Genomic DNA, 16,044 nt, shown 5'->3' with positions numbered 1-16,044 from the left:
TAGAAGATCAATGTGAACTACAATCTTTTACTCTAAAAAGGTTACTCTTTCACAGGTTGCTGTCAGTTTGGGAACCCCTATCATGAAGGCTGACTGGATTCTAAAAGCCTGGGAAAGAAGGAATGAACTGTGAGTATTGCTTTCAAAAACAAAACTTGTATTAAATGATTCATGAAATCTATCTATTTCTTCTGGCTTCATGCATTTTGGAAGGTATATTGTGCGTCACCTGTTTAGATACACAAGTACTGCTATGATGGGCACTTTCTGAGAAACTCCCAGAAACATCAGTTAATAAAGAGAAACAGTTTTTGTTAACAAAAGCAATGCACACTATGAAAAGCAAAGGTGGTAATTTAACACTTTGTATCAGATTTTGCATGAGTATGTTAAAGATACTGAAACAGAAAGGTCTTGTTCACACCTGGGCTTTCTGCGCTTTTACGTGCATTTTTTTTGTGTTTTGCTGTAAATTGTAGCGTGTTGACCAATGAAAAGCAGTCAAATTAATTACATAAGTTCCTGTTTCCTCCAGATAAGAGTGTTTGCTGCTGTGTTCCCTGCTGCATTGTCTTGGTGATGGATCATTATTACTTTCAGATCTGGGATGCAATGTGATACCACGCTCTCCTGCATGTTTTTATTTTTATATTGTAGTTGACGAGGGTCATAAAGATGCACCTGTTTCCGAATTAGATTGCTAAAACTGTCTCCATCATATTGTGTGGTGATGTCTCCATTTTGAAATCCCAGTGTGCTTTGCCAAAAAAAGTATTTCCATGCTGCAAAAAAACACGTAATGAAAGTCTGGACCAAAAACGTGCTGTATATGCCGCAAAATAGTTCATCTCATTTTCTGTGCGGCAGGCGGTTTTTGGGCGCTATGCTCAGGTGTGAACAGGGATCATTGAAATTAATGGATTTTTCTTTGAGCATTTAAGCGCGGATAAAAACACGTGTTGAAATGCGTAGATGTGAACAAGGCCTAAAGTGTTCAAGAAAGTGGCACATAAAGTGAACCTGCTAGCAATTTAAAATATGTAAATTCTTATCCATGGGTAGGCACCACACGATGCCTGCTATTACTAGTGTTAGGCAGAAAACCCTCCACTCTGCACATGTCTACTTTCACTTTTACAAAGGACGAGGGGCCTGAATTCACAACTAGGGCCCTGCCAACTGCCACTTTGTGTCATGATGACATTTATTGGCTGCCGGGCACATTAAGGCACATTGCTTAGGTATAGGAAACATTGCTACAGGTGAAGGAAACTTCTCTACATTGGCTTTAAGGGCAACTGCATTAGTGGACTGTTTTTTTGTTTTTTTTTTCCCAAGCAACTGTCTTTTCAGTGTTGCTTTCTGTAGGAAGTGTTTTGCACCTTTTTAATATTGCAATATTAAAGTTTCTTTATGACCAAAACAAATATCTAGTTCGGTATACTGTGTGGAGTTGCTAAGAACTTTCACTTCTGTAAATCCCCTCACCTTTTAGGTGGCTTTGTTGGGAAGTCTTTAAAGTCCATTCCAGAGATTGTTTGCAGAACAATTCATTTATGTTGAATGCTATTTTTTTTTTAGGGAATTCAGTGCGATAGATGAGACCTTCAAAAACGAATTTAAGGTTCCCCCATTTCAGGACTGCATACTGAGTTTTCTTGGGTTTTCAGAAGAGGACCGAGTCAGCATGGAGGAGATGACTGTAATGCAAGGTACAGACACAACTTTACTTGGAGCTAATGAAATTCTAAGCTATAAAGTACAATTTCTTCCTGCATTAGAATGGGGGCTAGATGTGTCAGAGGCCACATTGGGATTGCTTGAGCAATGCAGGAATGTACATCATGCTTTGGCAGCTCCTTGTATTCAGAGCTTTATAGCCTAACACATGCCAAATTGTTTTTGGATAGATAATGGTAAATTTTTATGTAAGTTTTTGCTGTCAGCTGTTATATCTGCTTCAGCCGGGATTGTGATGTTTGTGCACTCTAATATTGCTTGTTGCACCCTAGAACTGTGTTGATATGTATACTGTGAACTGATAATCTGCATATAATTTCTGAGATTGTTGGGTTTTTATTCTACTTTTAGTAACTATTTTTTTTTGTCCTTTTTAGGTGGGCAGTTCTTGACTGTTGGGGATGAAAAATGCACTCATCTGGTGGTTGAAGAAAACTCTGTAAAAGAGTTGCCCTTTGAGCAGCCAAAGAAACTTTATGTTGTAAAGCAAGAGGTGAATTGTAGCCCATGTGACAAGCAATTAAATAGTTTGGTGGTTTGTTTTTTGATGTTTTGAGCTAATTTTTTTTTTTCCAATTGTATCTCCTCAGTGGTTTTGGGGAAGTATACAGATGGACGCTCGAGCTGGAGAAACAATGTACTTGTTTGAAAAGGTAACTGCCCATGTCTCTTCCATTGCTTAACTGAAAAATGTGAGGTCTGAAGAGAGGGAGGACAGGGGATGATATCTTCTTTTTTTTTTTTAAGAAAAAGTTGCAGGTTGCAACTATTTATTATCTCACTGTTCATTGCAGCCCTCACATTTTACATTCATGCATGTTACCCCTGCTTTCATTCATTTAATGGTGAAAACCAGCATTGTTAATTTATATTGAGACTCCATTTGAACAGTCTTGCTGGTGCATATATAAAAGACAAATGAGCCCTTTTTATAAGCGTTGACATCTGGGTGAGAAAATAACATGCGCTGGATATGTGCACTCCTAGAAAAAATGTTTGCAGTTCAAAAAAGTTTAAGAAAAACCATGACACTTAAGGCATACAAAACATTCATCTGCTGTTGGCGTTTTATCACCTCTCGCTTACACCTCTGCAACATCGGTGGCTTCCACGGGTATTTACTGCATCAGTGCAAAAATCTTCTGCTTTGCCTTTTTCTGTAACTTCCTATATACTTGAATGGGTACCCACACAATTGGGAGTAAGGGCCCCATTTAAGTCTATAGGAAAGTTTTCTGTTGTGAGTCTTTACACACTGCGGGAGGCTGCCACAGTTGGAAAGTGGTTAGTAGGCCCTTGGGTGGAGTTTTTCTTAGAATATGTGGGGTGCTGGGGATTTTGTTTTATCAGAAACCTATCCTTTAAAATACAATATATATATATATATATAATTAATTTATGTGGTATGTTAGTAAACACCCACGTAACGTAAAAATGAAAGCAGACATATTGAGGAATCTAAAGTTTGAATTTGTATTAGTGGGCTTCCTCTTATGCCAAGTTCTGTTTCTTTAGGCCCAGTATCCATTCAGAACACTTAGTGGCCCTTGCATAGTGTTTTTTGGAGGAATGGATTATTGTATAGCTTGGAGCCCTGGTTATACCGCGAGCTACAGCTCGCGGTATACTGAGACCGCCGCAGCCGGGACGGATGCCGACATGACTGTCGAGATCCACTCAGCTGCGTGAGTGACAGCTGGCTCTGCCTATCTAGAGGCAGAGCCTGCTGTGCCCGCCCCCTCCTCTGTTTGTTCCAGACAGTCACCGCTCTCTGCAGGGAGGTTATCGAGAAGTGAGCAACCGGCGGTATGCGTTCGCTCAGTTTAATTCACACTTCGGCTCTAACTATGAGGATGAGTGACTTTCACTCGCCTCATAGTTCTGCTTTTAAGCAGTTACAGGAACAGGTTCTCTTTTTCATTAAGGCCCCTTTCACACGGGCTGATCAGAAGAGGATCTGTGCACGGTTCTTTTCCTGATCACAGCAGTATGGAGCGGATGTCACCCCTGTGACACCCATGTTTTTTGTTTTTTTTTTCCTCCTTGCGATTTGAGGAAAAAAATTAATTTACCGGACCCCATGGCAGACATGGGTCTGTCTACATCCGTTACCCCCAATCTGGCACGCTCTGGTCCACCGAAACAGAACACTGTTCCATTTGTTTTTCCGGACCCAGCCAGAGGTGGGGATAACCAGGTGTAAACACATGGCTGCTCATAGACTTGCATTGGGATCTGATCGGATCCGCTTGAAAAACGGACAGGCGGACCTGATAGGACCAGCCCTGTGAAAGGAGCTTTAAAAGTGGGAAGGTTTAAACCTTAGAATGAAAGGCAACTTTTTTTTTTTTTTAAAACCTCATCGTCCCTCTAATAGTTTGTGATTGAAGAACAGGAAATATCAATTTAGAAGCCTGCACAATGTATGTATTAGAGTAATGCCAGTAGGTGATATTGTGGTTTGTTTTTCCTTTTTTTGTGTGTAGCATGACAGTCCAGCACTCAAAAAATCTGTGTCGCTGCTTTCACTGAATACACCTAGCAGTAATCGTAAGAAACGCAGATTGAAAGATACGCTTGCACAGATAACCAGAGAAACGGATATGTCCCCCTTTCCACCTCGGAAACGCCCATCAGCTGAGCATTCTTTGTCTATGGGATCACTGCTTGACATCTCAAACACCCCGGAATCTGGAAAGTCACTGTCAGGTAAATGTTAATTAGGTCACATACCAGAATTTGTTAGCCATCTTTTTTCTTTTTAAAATGTTTTAATTTCTAAAGTCTCAAACTATGAAATAACAGTACACAGGAGAATTTGGGCAACCATTCTCTAATCAAGAAGGGAATGGCCCAGTGTTTGATTATTTATATGGGCTCCTGAGTATGGCTACACACTTTTTTTTTTTTCTAGATACACCAAAATTTTCTGGAAAGCCTTCCAAAATCTCTGCGCCAATACCCCAAAAACAATCTGCAAGATGGCAAGTTGCAATGGAACTGTATCAGACTGAAAGCAATTATGTTGACATTCTCACTACAATTGTGCAGGTAATGCCTAAGGTCTTTCATGGCTTTGAGAACATTTAAAGGAAATGAACAAGTTAATGTAGCGTTCAGATTTTAGTTTGTTAGCTTCCCGCTGACATTTTAAGCTGCCAGTAAATGTGCAGGTCCTATGACAACAATAATGTTTGTACTTCTACTTACACTGAATCCCCGGCTCCTAGAATTTGTCATGTCCTAAGTAACACTACATGGAGGAAATTACAGCTTTTGGATCTATTCTCTTCTGTGGTGTGGGCATGAATTTTTGGGAGGCGTAGTGCTGTGGTTTTATTTATTGATTTAATTTAGGCAAGTTTACATAGAACAAAGATGTCGGTGCTCAAGTGTTCGTGATATATACCCTAAACAGGTTGCTTCCATGTTGAGTTAAATACAAGATAATATCTGTGATCTTGCAGCTCTCCAGTCTCGGGAAATCTTTGAGCAATACTAAACAACAAATGGCGCTGCAGCAATAAAATTAACAAATATATTTTACTCAAAGTACTTGATAAAATTGCAAGTAACACAAAATCCATTACAGTAGAGCGTCTCTCAGACCAACAGGCAGATATCCCACTGTCAAATCTGACAAAGAAAATGTAATCGTTGCCTTCGATGTAATCGTGTGCATGCCAGCTAATGCGTCTCGAGTGCACTCTCGTCAGTGCTCTGAAGAGTGTACGTCCACGAAGATATAATGCCGGTATATTTCTGTGGGTGTATTTCCCTCCCAAATACTCGGCACCGATACTAGTATCGGTGCATCCGTACTTTTGTTTCTATATTTTGTTTCTCCTTTCCCTGCCACCGCCGTAAGGCGTTTCAAGAACAAAACTGTTCTTGGAACGCCAGGTCAGTATGCCTTACGGCGGTGGCATTTACAGTTCTGCAGTAAGCTCATGGTCGCTTTAGCGACCATGAACTTAAAGCAGAACTGTTCCCTGGACAGTCCCCTTTTAAATTTATAGCATCAGCGGCTCACAGCTATTGACAAACATTCCGGGCCCCCCCACCGACACCACTGCAGCCGCCATCTGCAGCCTCTCATCCAGCCAGGGGTTCTGTGTCTCCATTGATCCACGCTGCTCTCCCCCGCTTGTATGTGCTGAGGCAGGGGGGATGCGAAAAGAAATGGCCGGCGGAGGATCGAGCGGCGGTTGGCGGGGAGGAGGAGAGAAGCCGCAGCTGTCGGGATGGCCGAGCGGTGAGGAGATCGGAGCCGCTGTCATCCTGTCAGTTTCCAGATGACAGCGGCTCTGTGCATGGTCGAGCAGAGGATCTGTAAATATCAGTGATATTACCGATCCTCTGTGCAGAGTAAACACTGGAGTGATCGTCTGATCATGATTTTTAACTTTTTTTTTTTTCTTAAAAAAAAACCCCCATAAATTTAACTGGCAGTGCATGGCAAAGCTTTGTGATACCTTGTGTTGCAGTTAAATGTGCGCCTGTATCATTTTATCACAACACCAACAGCGCAAAATCGATTTTTAACATTTAACAAGTCGTTTTGCGCTCCTTAATTTTTTTACCTTTTTTGCAAAAAGGCGCAATTTGCAATTTGCAAATATTTATGTGACGTGAGCAGCGTGTGCTTCAGGCCGCGTGTAGAGCCCCGAACAGGGAAATCAATCGATAGCCGACGAATCGACGATCGAAAACGTTGGTAACATTTTCAATCGTCGATTTTAATCGACTAAATCGATTAACTGTTGCAGCTCTAGGAAAAACACTAACCCCATAGTTCTCCTTTTAATACAGTTTTAGTTTTAGTCAGAAAATATTTTTTTTTGTGCTTTTTCAATTTGAATTGTGTATTTTTTATTTAATATGAATTTGAGAAACATTTGCGCAATTATCGCAGGGCCTACAAATTTAGTAGCACCGTCTTTTTATTCTACCAGGCCTGTGCTTTCAGAAAATATATGGTTCGGGGGGTCTTTTTCAAACGTTAGCAACACCGCAATTGACAATCAAATCCATGGGAAAAATTGCAAAAATGGTGTGGCATGTGAGGTGCAAAATGTTCTGAAGGGCTTGGCAGCGAAAGGGTTAAAGAACCATTTGCATTGTGCAGATACCCCTAGTACCCATTTAGATCTTAACATTTACGGATTTTACTTCAAGCAGAAGAAAACAATGGCTTGCTAGTTAAAGATAAGATTTCAGCACTTGCCATGTTTGCAGTATGGTTTTCATTTTCAACCTGTGATGGCTTGGCATTAGATCTTTCCCAACTCTTCCCCTGCCCCCCACCCTCCCTCACCCTTCTTGTCTTCAGGTGGCTCCATCTCTTTATGGAGCCACCATTTGTGTGGCACTATATGGATTAGTCTCCTTGCATCCACAGAAACGCATAACCCCAGCGGCAATTCTCTTCATTCTGCCAGTGACTGACTGGCTAGAGCCTGCGCTGTCTCTAGTGCATTGGGTATGTGAAGCACTCAGGGCACACGCTGCACTGCCAGGAAGTTCAGAGAAGTGGACTTGGGAGCTGGTGGCAGTTTATTGCTGTTAATGTAAATGTATTTTGCCCACATCAACTAAATTATAAATTAGGGGCTTTGTGGTCATGTGACCCCCATTAGGTAAAAAAAATCCTCAGTATTACTAAATGTATACAGAGAAGATCAGAGCTAAAGGGGGACCAACATTTAAATGGTGAGTTATTGTAATGCCTTTTTTTTTTCTTTGAGTCTGTTTCAAGTTGGCTGCCCTGGTTTATTCTGTGTTGGTATGTTAAACACCAGTTATTAGTGATTTAACCAGTTCAATTCTGAACAATTATTTCAGCTGTTTCAAATTCCACTAGAAAAGGAGGGTCAAGTTGGTGGGCCTATTCTTGCTCAAGAAGAATTAAAAACTATTTTTGGCAGTATACCAGATATTCTGGAAGTTCACACCAAAATAAAGGTAACTTGTTCTGTTTTTCTCTTTCCGTCTTTGCCAAAATGTACAGTTCTCTCTGGGGAATAGGAGAGAGCCTTAATATTGTACACTTGTTGAGATTTCAATCCTTCTGGAAGACTTTTGGCCAGTAATGGTGCAGAGTTTTTGTGCTTAATTTTTTAAAACGCTGCACTGTTAAGTGTTCAGATCTGTGGTGTTGCTAGTAAAAAACAGGAAGTCTACGGATCGAAATGATGTGCGTTAAAATACATTTGTGGTTTCATCCCTATATCTTATGATTTATTTTATGATAGGCAATTTATATAGGGCTCACAATTTACACAGCACTTTACATATTGCACTTTCACAGCAGTCCTTCCTCAAGGTGGTTATAATCTAAGGCCCCCACCTCATATGTATACTAGGGCCTATTTAGCCAATTACATTCCAGCATTCATAGCATTTATTTTTTTAATATTGGTATTTTATATAGTGATCATTTATGCAGCACGTTACATACTGCACATTAACATCAGTCCCTGCCCTCAAGGAGCTTACAATCCATATCTCGCATACACACACATATTGATTGAGACAGGAGCCAGTCAACTTACCAGCATGTCTGTGGAGTGTGGTAGGATACCGGGCTATCCAGAGTGAACACACGCATAGGGAGAACATTGAAATGCCGTACTGGTAGCGACCATAGTGCTGCAAGGCAGGTGTGTTAACCACTATGCTACTATGCTGGACATAATGTTGTGATCCTGCATTGCGAGTCCAGTTTTTATCTTCAATGGGTGTTCATGCAAAAAGTGCATCTGTGATCTTGTAGTGTTTTATAACTGCTAAAAAAAATGTTTTTTGCGGCATTCTCTTTTTTTAACTCTACAAATTTGCTGTTTTCTTTAGGGAGATTTGGAAATTCTTATGATGGACTGGGCAGAAACCAAAAGTATTGGTGATGTCATTCTTTCATATGTAAGTATTCTGATAAGTAGCTATTCATTTTAGTTTGCTCGCTATTTATTTTAGGTTTATTACTGCAGATTAATTACTGACAAGACCATGTTTCTTTCCAGTCAAAGGATTTGGTGAAAACCTATCCTCCATTTGTAAACTTCTTTGAAATGAGCAAAGAAACAATTATAACATGTGAGAAACTAAAGCCAAGATTCCACGCTTTCCTTAAGGTATGAAAATTACTTTGCATCTTATGTCTGTACAAGTGAATTAGGACCAGTTGAATTACTGCAGCCAGAGGTTGCATACGTCTGTTTTTAGATGCTTTGTGGATTTATATAAGGCAGTTCAGCGATGCTGAGCACAGCATAATCATTTCAAAGCAGCCAATCCATTTTTTTTTTTTTTTTTAACCACTCTGTGGCTTTAAAATAAAATCTTGCCTTCCAGCACAACATATTTCCCCCCCTCCACATCTCTCCCCGAGGGAGAGATGTGTGCCCCAAGCAATACAGCACACATGTCATCACTCACTCCTTTTCAGTATCCTCCATCCACAAAATGTATTTTTTTAAGACATTCTGTGATTGGAGGAAGTGATGTCATATCCCAGCCTCTCCTCCAGTTAGGGAATGTCTTGTGATCTTTAAAAACAAAATTGCAAGACTTTTTGTAATTGAAGGTGGGTGAATAGGGCAGGTGATGTGACCGAAAGTTCACTTTCTTCAGTGCCCGGAAGCTGTGTGTTGTGTGGGGGACGGCATGCTGCAAGGTAAGATTTTTCTACTTTGCAGCCGTGCACTGCACATAACTCCCATTTTTTTTTTTAATTTCCACACGCAGTGCGATGTGTAAATGTATCATTCTGCTCAGAATGTGGCTTTTAAGTCAGATCAATGGTACTCGGTCAGACATTCTCATTACAAGTAAGGTTACAATAAACCGGTATGTAAAAATTTTCTATAGGTGACCGGAAAAGTCCACTAAAGCTTCCAGTCTCAATTCACCTACCCTGGTGTCGCATGTACTGCAGAGGGGTCCAAAACCCATCCCCCCATACCGAATTGCCAATCTCTTTATAAAATCCTGAAAGTTGGATTATGCGTTGGCAACAATCCCTGGCCATGGCTTTTGCTTATTTAGAACCCTATTTTAGGGATTATCTAGTTGGTTGTCTGTGCAGGTTACAGCACTACGTAAATCCTTCCTGCTCTTTTCATTGCCTACCTGATTGAATGGATTACATAGGGAGGTCTTTGTGTTTCATGATTGTTAAATCCAAAGAAAATGTTACAATCACAGATTGTAATGTGGCATTAACTTTAACATTATTGCATACGGAAATTAAATGTTAACGTTTTCAGTGTTGCATAGTTCTGTGATTTTAGCCACACGCACTCGTGTGTTTTTGATGACGTTTAAACATTTTAAAACTTTTTCGGGAACCGGTAGGGACCAGCTATCTATCCGTTTTACGAAAGTCGGCACATGAGATTTTAAATTGGTCATTAAAGGTTACCACACTTTGATTTAATTTTTAATCTATATAATAATAATATAAACTGTTTGAACAAATTTGTGATTTCAGCCAAAGTTCAGCACACGATGGCCTGAGCCACCAGCTAGTAGTTCATGTAATGTAAAACAAAATGGGAATGTTTTTATATCTGTAGACTGGACCAGATTATTGTACATGGCTGGTTTTCTAGAGATTGGTGCCTTTGTGCAAAATATACATTTTTTAAATGTCTTTTTAGATTAATCAAGCAAAACCAGAATGTGGGAGACAAACATTAGTGGAATTATTAATCCGACCTGTTCAAAGGTTGCCTAGTGTTGCCCTGCTTCTAAATGGTAAGTTGTCTCGTGCTGCTTTTAGGATAACTATCTGTTCAATAACCGGTTTAGTTATTTTCTTCAATATGTGCTTTGGCAATATCTAGTCCAAATACTTCTAGCAATAATTGCCTGATGAATCTCCTCTTATTTAAAATGTACCTTAGTTTCACCTCTTTTCAAGTGCAGGAGATAAAATGGAAAATTGAATACTGTCCTCTCTTTTGAACAAATGACTTCAATCACACACTTATACTGACATGGCAGTCGAATACACAGAGACCCTTTCCCTGCTGAAGTGATACACTAAGTGAGGTAGGGGAGACACAATTTTCCTTAAAATCTGCTAAAAAGTCCAGGTACTACTACTAAATCCCCTAACCATCTAAATTTAATATAAAACAAAACCCCTCTCGCCCAGGATTTATATCTTTATTTCAGAAATCTCTTCTGGTGCTGGTCTGCACTGTAACCCTACTTTACCATTAAATGGAGCCAAACTCTTCTGTAATGTAGGCGTATGGCTCCATGCATGTCTCTGGGGGTTATGGTTTTCTGCACAAAGGATGTAAACCCTGCAGGAGGCAGCTGCATGAAGTCAAGTATGCAGTGGGTTGTGCTGCGTTGTTTAAATACAAATATAAAAAAGAATAAGTGTAGCTGAATGACAGTAATGAGATCTGGACACCCCAAAACTATCCGGAAACCCGTTGTCCCCGCAGTTTGGCAAAATTCACCACTTCAGATATGTTTCGACCATGCTACCAATTAGACATGTCTGTTTTTGTTATTTAGAGGGTTTTCAAAAGTTCCATTCCAACTGGAATTTCCAGACCGCCAGAAAGGTTTATCCAGCGTGGACTATGGCTTCATTGCCATCCTCTTTATGAGGGATTGTAAAGCACGGAGTATCCAGAACACTAATTTAGTTATTACTTGACCGATTCCAGATAAATACGCATTGATCGGTCTGGGCTCCGATGAACTGCAAATAACCCTGGCAACAAAACTAGTTTCCACACGTCACCCAGAATTCATAACTTTGGACTTGGGGGCGCTGTGTATACTGTGTGTATTGTGAAGCGCTGGTCCCATACATACCACGCACCCCTGTCTTAGGTGGTACAAAGGGCCAAAGACCCACATTATCCCTTAAGGAGCCATACACCAAAGGCATGTCAAGTTTGGTATATATAAAAAGCCAATTTCATAACCTACAGTAATCTGTTGATTTATAAGATTGTAGCATGTGCCTTTCTGATTGGATGGGGGCTCGTTCAATGACACCCTCTATAAGGCCAACAATAAGTTACTGCACAAGCCAGATGGAGATCTCCCTTATCAAGAAAAGGGCATCTGCCGAGAGACTTGTTTCTAGATAGCCAATCTCAGATCCATTTCTGCTTGATTGTCTGGGCTTTGCTGGAACCCATAGAACCCAGGACTATCTGTCTTATTCCTTTTTTGTTTTGCTGTTGTAATATGTTACTCTTGTGTAACATCTTTTCTGTGTTTTTTGTTTTTTGCACATTTTGCTTTATTAAAAACGATTCTTAAAAATCGCTAAACTCCTCTTCTCTACCCTCTAAACTTTGTGACCCTAAACTTGGGGTGTTAAATCTTAACACATTCAAGTACCTTAAATATTCACAATACGGGAACCTATTTAGGTATCCCTCAGCTGTAGATTAGCAAATCCTCTTTGAATTGGTGCTGACACTGTCCTTCCTTCTGGAGGGTGGCTACTTTTATCCCCATGGTCCCTGTGTGTGTTGTAAAATAGCCACCGCTCCAAGTTCACTCACGTGATGCACTACAATCTCAATACAAATTAGTTGGCTAAATGTGAGACTAGTCCATCACGTGAGGGAGCTTGGAGCGGTGACCACTTTACAACACACGCAGGGACCATGGGGAACAAATCCCTAGTGATAATTTGATGGATCTACAGCCGAGTGATATATAAATAAGATACATTTTTGTTATGAGGTAAGGTACTTGAATGCATTTTTAAGATTAAATCCTGAGTTTAGTGTCACTCTAAAAAAATCCTTGTCTCTGTGAAGAGCGCTACCATATTGTAAAACCTATAATATATCTCTCTGGAGGGAGAGTAAGCATCACAGCCATTGCATAAGATTAGAATTGCAACATCATTTGATGAACAGTGCGTGTTTCTGTTTAAAACATGTAGTGTTTGTGTGTAAAGGATTAACGGTGGAGTTAACCAACCCCAGTGACTATTGTTCTGTCTGCTAGCCTTAATTGTTTTTCAAACTGGAAAACTTCTGTGCAGTGTGAGGCTGAGACTGGTTCCCCCATATATATTTGTGGCAGCGGTGGGATCTGAGCTGCCGATTTTGTCACAAGTTGTTCTTTAAATTTGAGCTTTTCTTATTTGCTGCGGTCTGTTTAAATGTGCACACCCAAGTTTGGCCATGGCCTATACCAGCTCAGATTTTAGACCAATGCTGAAGCACTTCATTGGCCCATTAGTACTTTTACACAGGCACTATTGGGCTGGTTTAGGACAAACTAGGCCACTGCCAGGGATGCTAAACCAGTTGGGGGAATCTTTAAATAAAAAGTGAGAAATAAAGCTAACTGTGGAAGCACCCTGGCGGTGTTACTTGTTCTCATAATTCTCAATATGAACTGCTTGGTGTACAGGTAAATATAGAGAAATTTAGGTAAAAATCATATGATATCGGAGAAATTCAGTCATTCCATACACTGATTGCATGTAGGTGACGGATTGCTTTATTTTCAGTGATAGTGGTCGTTTTTTTGTTTTTTTTCCCCCTCATACTATAAGTAATTTTAGTGTTTTACCTCCCTAAAAACCTGTGGCATATTTATGCATGCAGACCTTTTTGTTGCTATCTTAAGATGAGGACAGCAAGGACAAAATGTCCGCACCATTTCGACAGGGCTTTCTCTGCACCATGTATTTCCCCAGCAGACATGTGAGTAGTGAGCTCTCAGATCTTAAAGAACTATGAGGCGAGTGATTTACACTCCTCATAGTTCGAGCCGACTGAGGATGAGTGTGACATCAATAAAACTGTCGCACGTTGGCTCTATTGATCGGGAAGTGACCGGGCACATACCATCGCTCACTCACTTCCTGATCATCTCCCTGCAGAGAGTGGTGACAGTCGGGCATTCCCCTCATCCCCTCAGCGCTGACTGAAGGAACAGACAGGTGAGGGGGTGGGTACAGCTGGCTCTGCCTCTATATAGGCAGAGCCCGCTGTCACTCAGCCAGCTGGGTGGATCTCAACAGTATTGTCGGGATCCTTTCCGGCTGCGGCGCTTTCAGTATATAGCGGGCAATAGCCTGCTATATACTGAGCTTTGGTCACGGGAGGACGTTGGAATATGTCCTCCCGTGACCTTAAAGGGAACTATGGGATAAAAAGGTTACCCCATAGTTTTCAAGTCATCTGGATTCTTTCCATGTTGTCCTTGAGCTATGTATATCACATTGTCATGTGATCATTCCAATGTTTGGTAAAGATAAAAAAACAAAACACATAAACTGATGTAAGAGAATATTTCTAGGGATCATAGCAAAGATACTTGCGCCAGTACAGGTGATGTTCAATCTTGTATGAAACCTTTGAATGTTTTATACATGTGCAGGCTAGGGGTGAATTAATAAAACTTTTCAAACCCAATGTTTTTCTTTTTTTTTTTTTAATATTGGTAGATCTCAAGAAGCATACAACAGATGACAACCCAGATAAAATTAAGCTTGAGAAGGCTATAGAATCTCTTAAAGAGGTGATGACGTAAGTAACCTGTTCTGCATACTAAATTGTTCCTGTGGTTTATCTTGGGGCTCGTTCACAATAGCGTGCACGCCAACACGCTGTTTTTTAGCATGCAGAATAGCATCTGTATGAGATTTGTCAATATTTTAATGTTTTTATATAACACTCTATACATATCTCTGCATAGCAATGCACAGAAATGCAGCTTGTCTACATTTTACACACTGCACATCACTAACGTACAGTGTGAATGGGGCACATGGAAAACAAGGTTTTTTTATGTTCCGTAGTAGTGACCTGTGTTTTTTTTTTCTTCTGCAGAAAAACACAGGCCATCACATACCACAGGGGCAGGCCCTTATGGACATTTTCTTCTGTTATTAGCTCTAGATGAACTGTTTAATCTTTCTGGCTTGTTACTGATAACAATTTGCAAATTACATCTAATTATATACAAGTGGGTATGTAACATTTGTACAAACTTCACTCTCGTTAAGTAGCCTTTTAACATTGCCATCTTTAAAAACACAAGGCTTAAACATCCTCTTAACGAAATGTTTTCTTTTTCTTGCCCTTTACTGTATGCGAAGAGGTACCTAGATAAACATTACATTGATGTAATGCAGTCACTGATCTATTCATTTCAGACAGCCAGAGCTTTTACAGTCTTTTATCTAACCAGCCTTTTTATGTATTCGTACATACTATAGTATTAAGCTGTTAAACCGGGAGAGATGTGGTAATTTACTAGACAGAATTCTTCTTTTTTCCCCCTAAATTTACAGTCATATTAACGAAGATAAAAGGAAAACTGAAGGGCAGAGGCAGATCTTTGATGTGGTTTATGAAGTGGATGGATGTCCTGTAAGTATTCACTTCAGATGTACATGTGCCGTATAATTCAAATGCATGGCGCTGGTAATTAATGAAACTTGTGCAGTTAGTACCCATTTAGTGAATTTGCTAGTCTGTTATGATTCTCTGTGCAGTAATTTTCTCCTTTTTCATATAGATTGTGGTTTTGTGGTCTGCAATATGTAGTGTAACCTTTTTCATTATTCCCACTTTTGTTATAGGCAAATCTATTATCCTCGCATAGGATGCTGGTACAGAGAGTGGAAACGATTGCTCTTGGGGAAGATCTGTGTGACAGAGGAGAACAAGTCACACTCTTTCTATTTAATGATTGCCTTGAGGTGAGACTATATTGAATTCTAACATCTGAGGAAATGTGGGGCGGTCTGCTAGGAAAATTTAAATGGAGGGAAGACTGTTCTGAAAATTCAGAACATATCCTGTTACATTCAGAGAAATGTGAAGGAACTGTCAACATTTCATGCTCAAAATCCTCTGAAATTGTGCTAAGCTCCAGGGATTGCAAGCGGCAAAAATAATTGCTGCACAGTATTATAAATTGATTATCTATACGTGTAACATGGATGAAAGGTCAAAGATGTGCAGATTGGCAGATGAATAATGAAGGCAGGTTTCTGATTCATTGTTAAAGTGGCCCCGATCTTATTTTTAAAGAAGAAACGTAAATAGAAATGACATGATAAAAGCTATGGTATACAGTGAGTGGCTTACAATCCATTTAACATGATGTACTTACTGTGACAAAAATAACATCTTTTGTCCTCTTGCTAATGCTCCATAAATTACTGAAAACTCAACTGGGTGATAACAGTGGTTAACATGTTACAGCCATGTGGTTTGAGGTATATCTGCTTCATGGCTGGAAAGAACAAAGATCCCCTTGAACCATGGTCCAGTAGACTCAAACTATTTA

At 40.1% G+C, this 16,044-nt stretch overlaps 1 protein-coding gene across 1 annotated transcript in view; it reads left to right on the top strand.

Moving 5' to 3' along the window:
- The window catches only part of ECT2 (epithelial cell transforming 2), a 40,666-nt gene that overhangs the window by 11,247 nt on the left and 13,375 nt on the right, over positions 1-16,044 (top strand). Inside the window, exons 7-19 of the mRNA XM_018553751.1 lie at positions 56-129; positions 1,582-1,712; positions 2,118-2,233; positions 2,331-2,393; positions 4,227-4,449; positions 4,655-4,791; positions 7,585-7,704; positions 8,593-8,661; positions 8,763-8,873; positions 10,401-10,497; positions 14,192-14,273; positions 15,041-15,119; positions 15,332-15,451. Of these exons, the coding sequence (XP_018409253.1) occupies positions 56-129; positions 1,582-1,712; positions 2,118-2,233; positions 2,331-2,393; positions 4,227-4,449; positions 4,655-4,791; positions 7,585-7,704; positions 8,593-8,661; positions 8,763-8,873; positions 10,401-10,497; positions 14,192-14,273; positions 15,041-15,119; positions 15,332-15,451 (1,422 nt within the window). The remainder of the gene's footprint in view (positions 1-55; positions 130-1,581; positions 1,713-2,117; positions 2,234-2,330; positions 2,394-4,226; positions 4,450-4,654; positions 4,792-7,584; positions 7,705-8,592; positions 8,662-8,762; positions 8,874-10,400; positions 10,498-14,191; positions 14,274-15,040; positions 15,120-15,331; positions 15,452-16,044) is intronic.

This window comes from Nanorana parkeri, unplaced genomic scaffold (genome assembly GCF_000935625.1).
Source record: "Nanorana parkeri isolate BGI_ZX_2015 unplaced genomic scaffold, ASM93562v1 scaffold129, whole genome shotgun sequence".
NCBI lineage: Eukaryota > Metazoa > Chordata > Amphibia > Anura > Dicroglossidae > Nanorana > Nanorana parkeri.
This window is presented reverse-complemented; position numbering and strand designations above follow the sequence as displayed.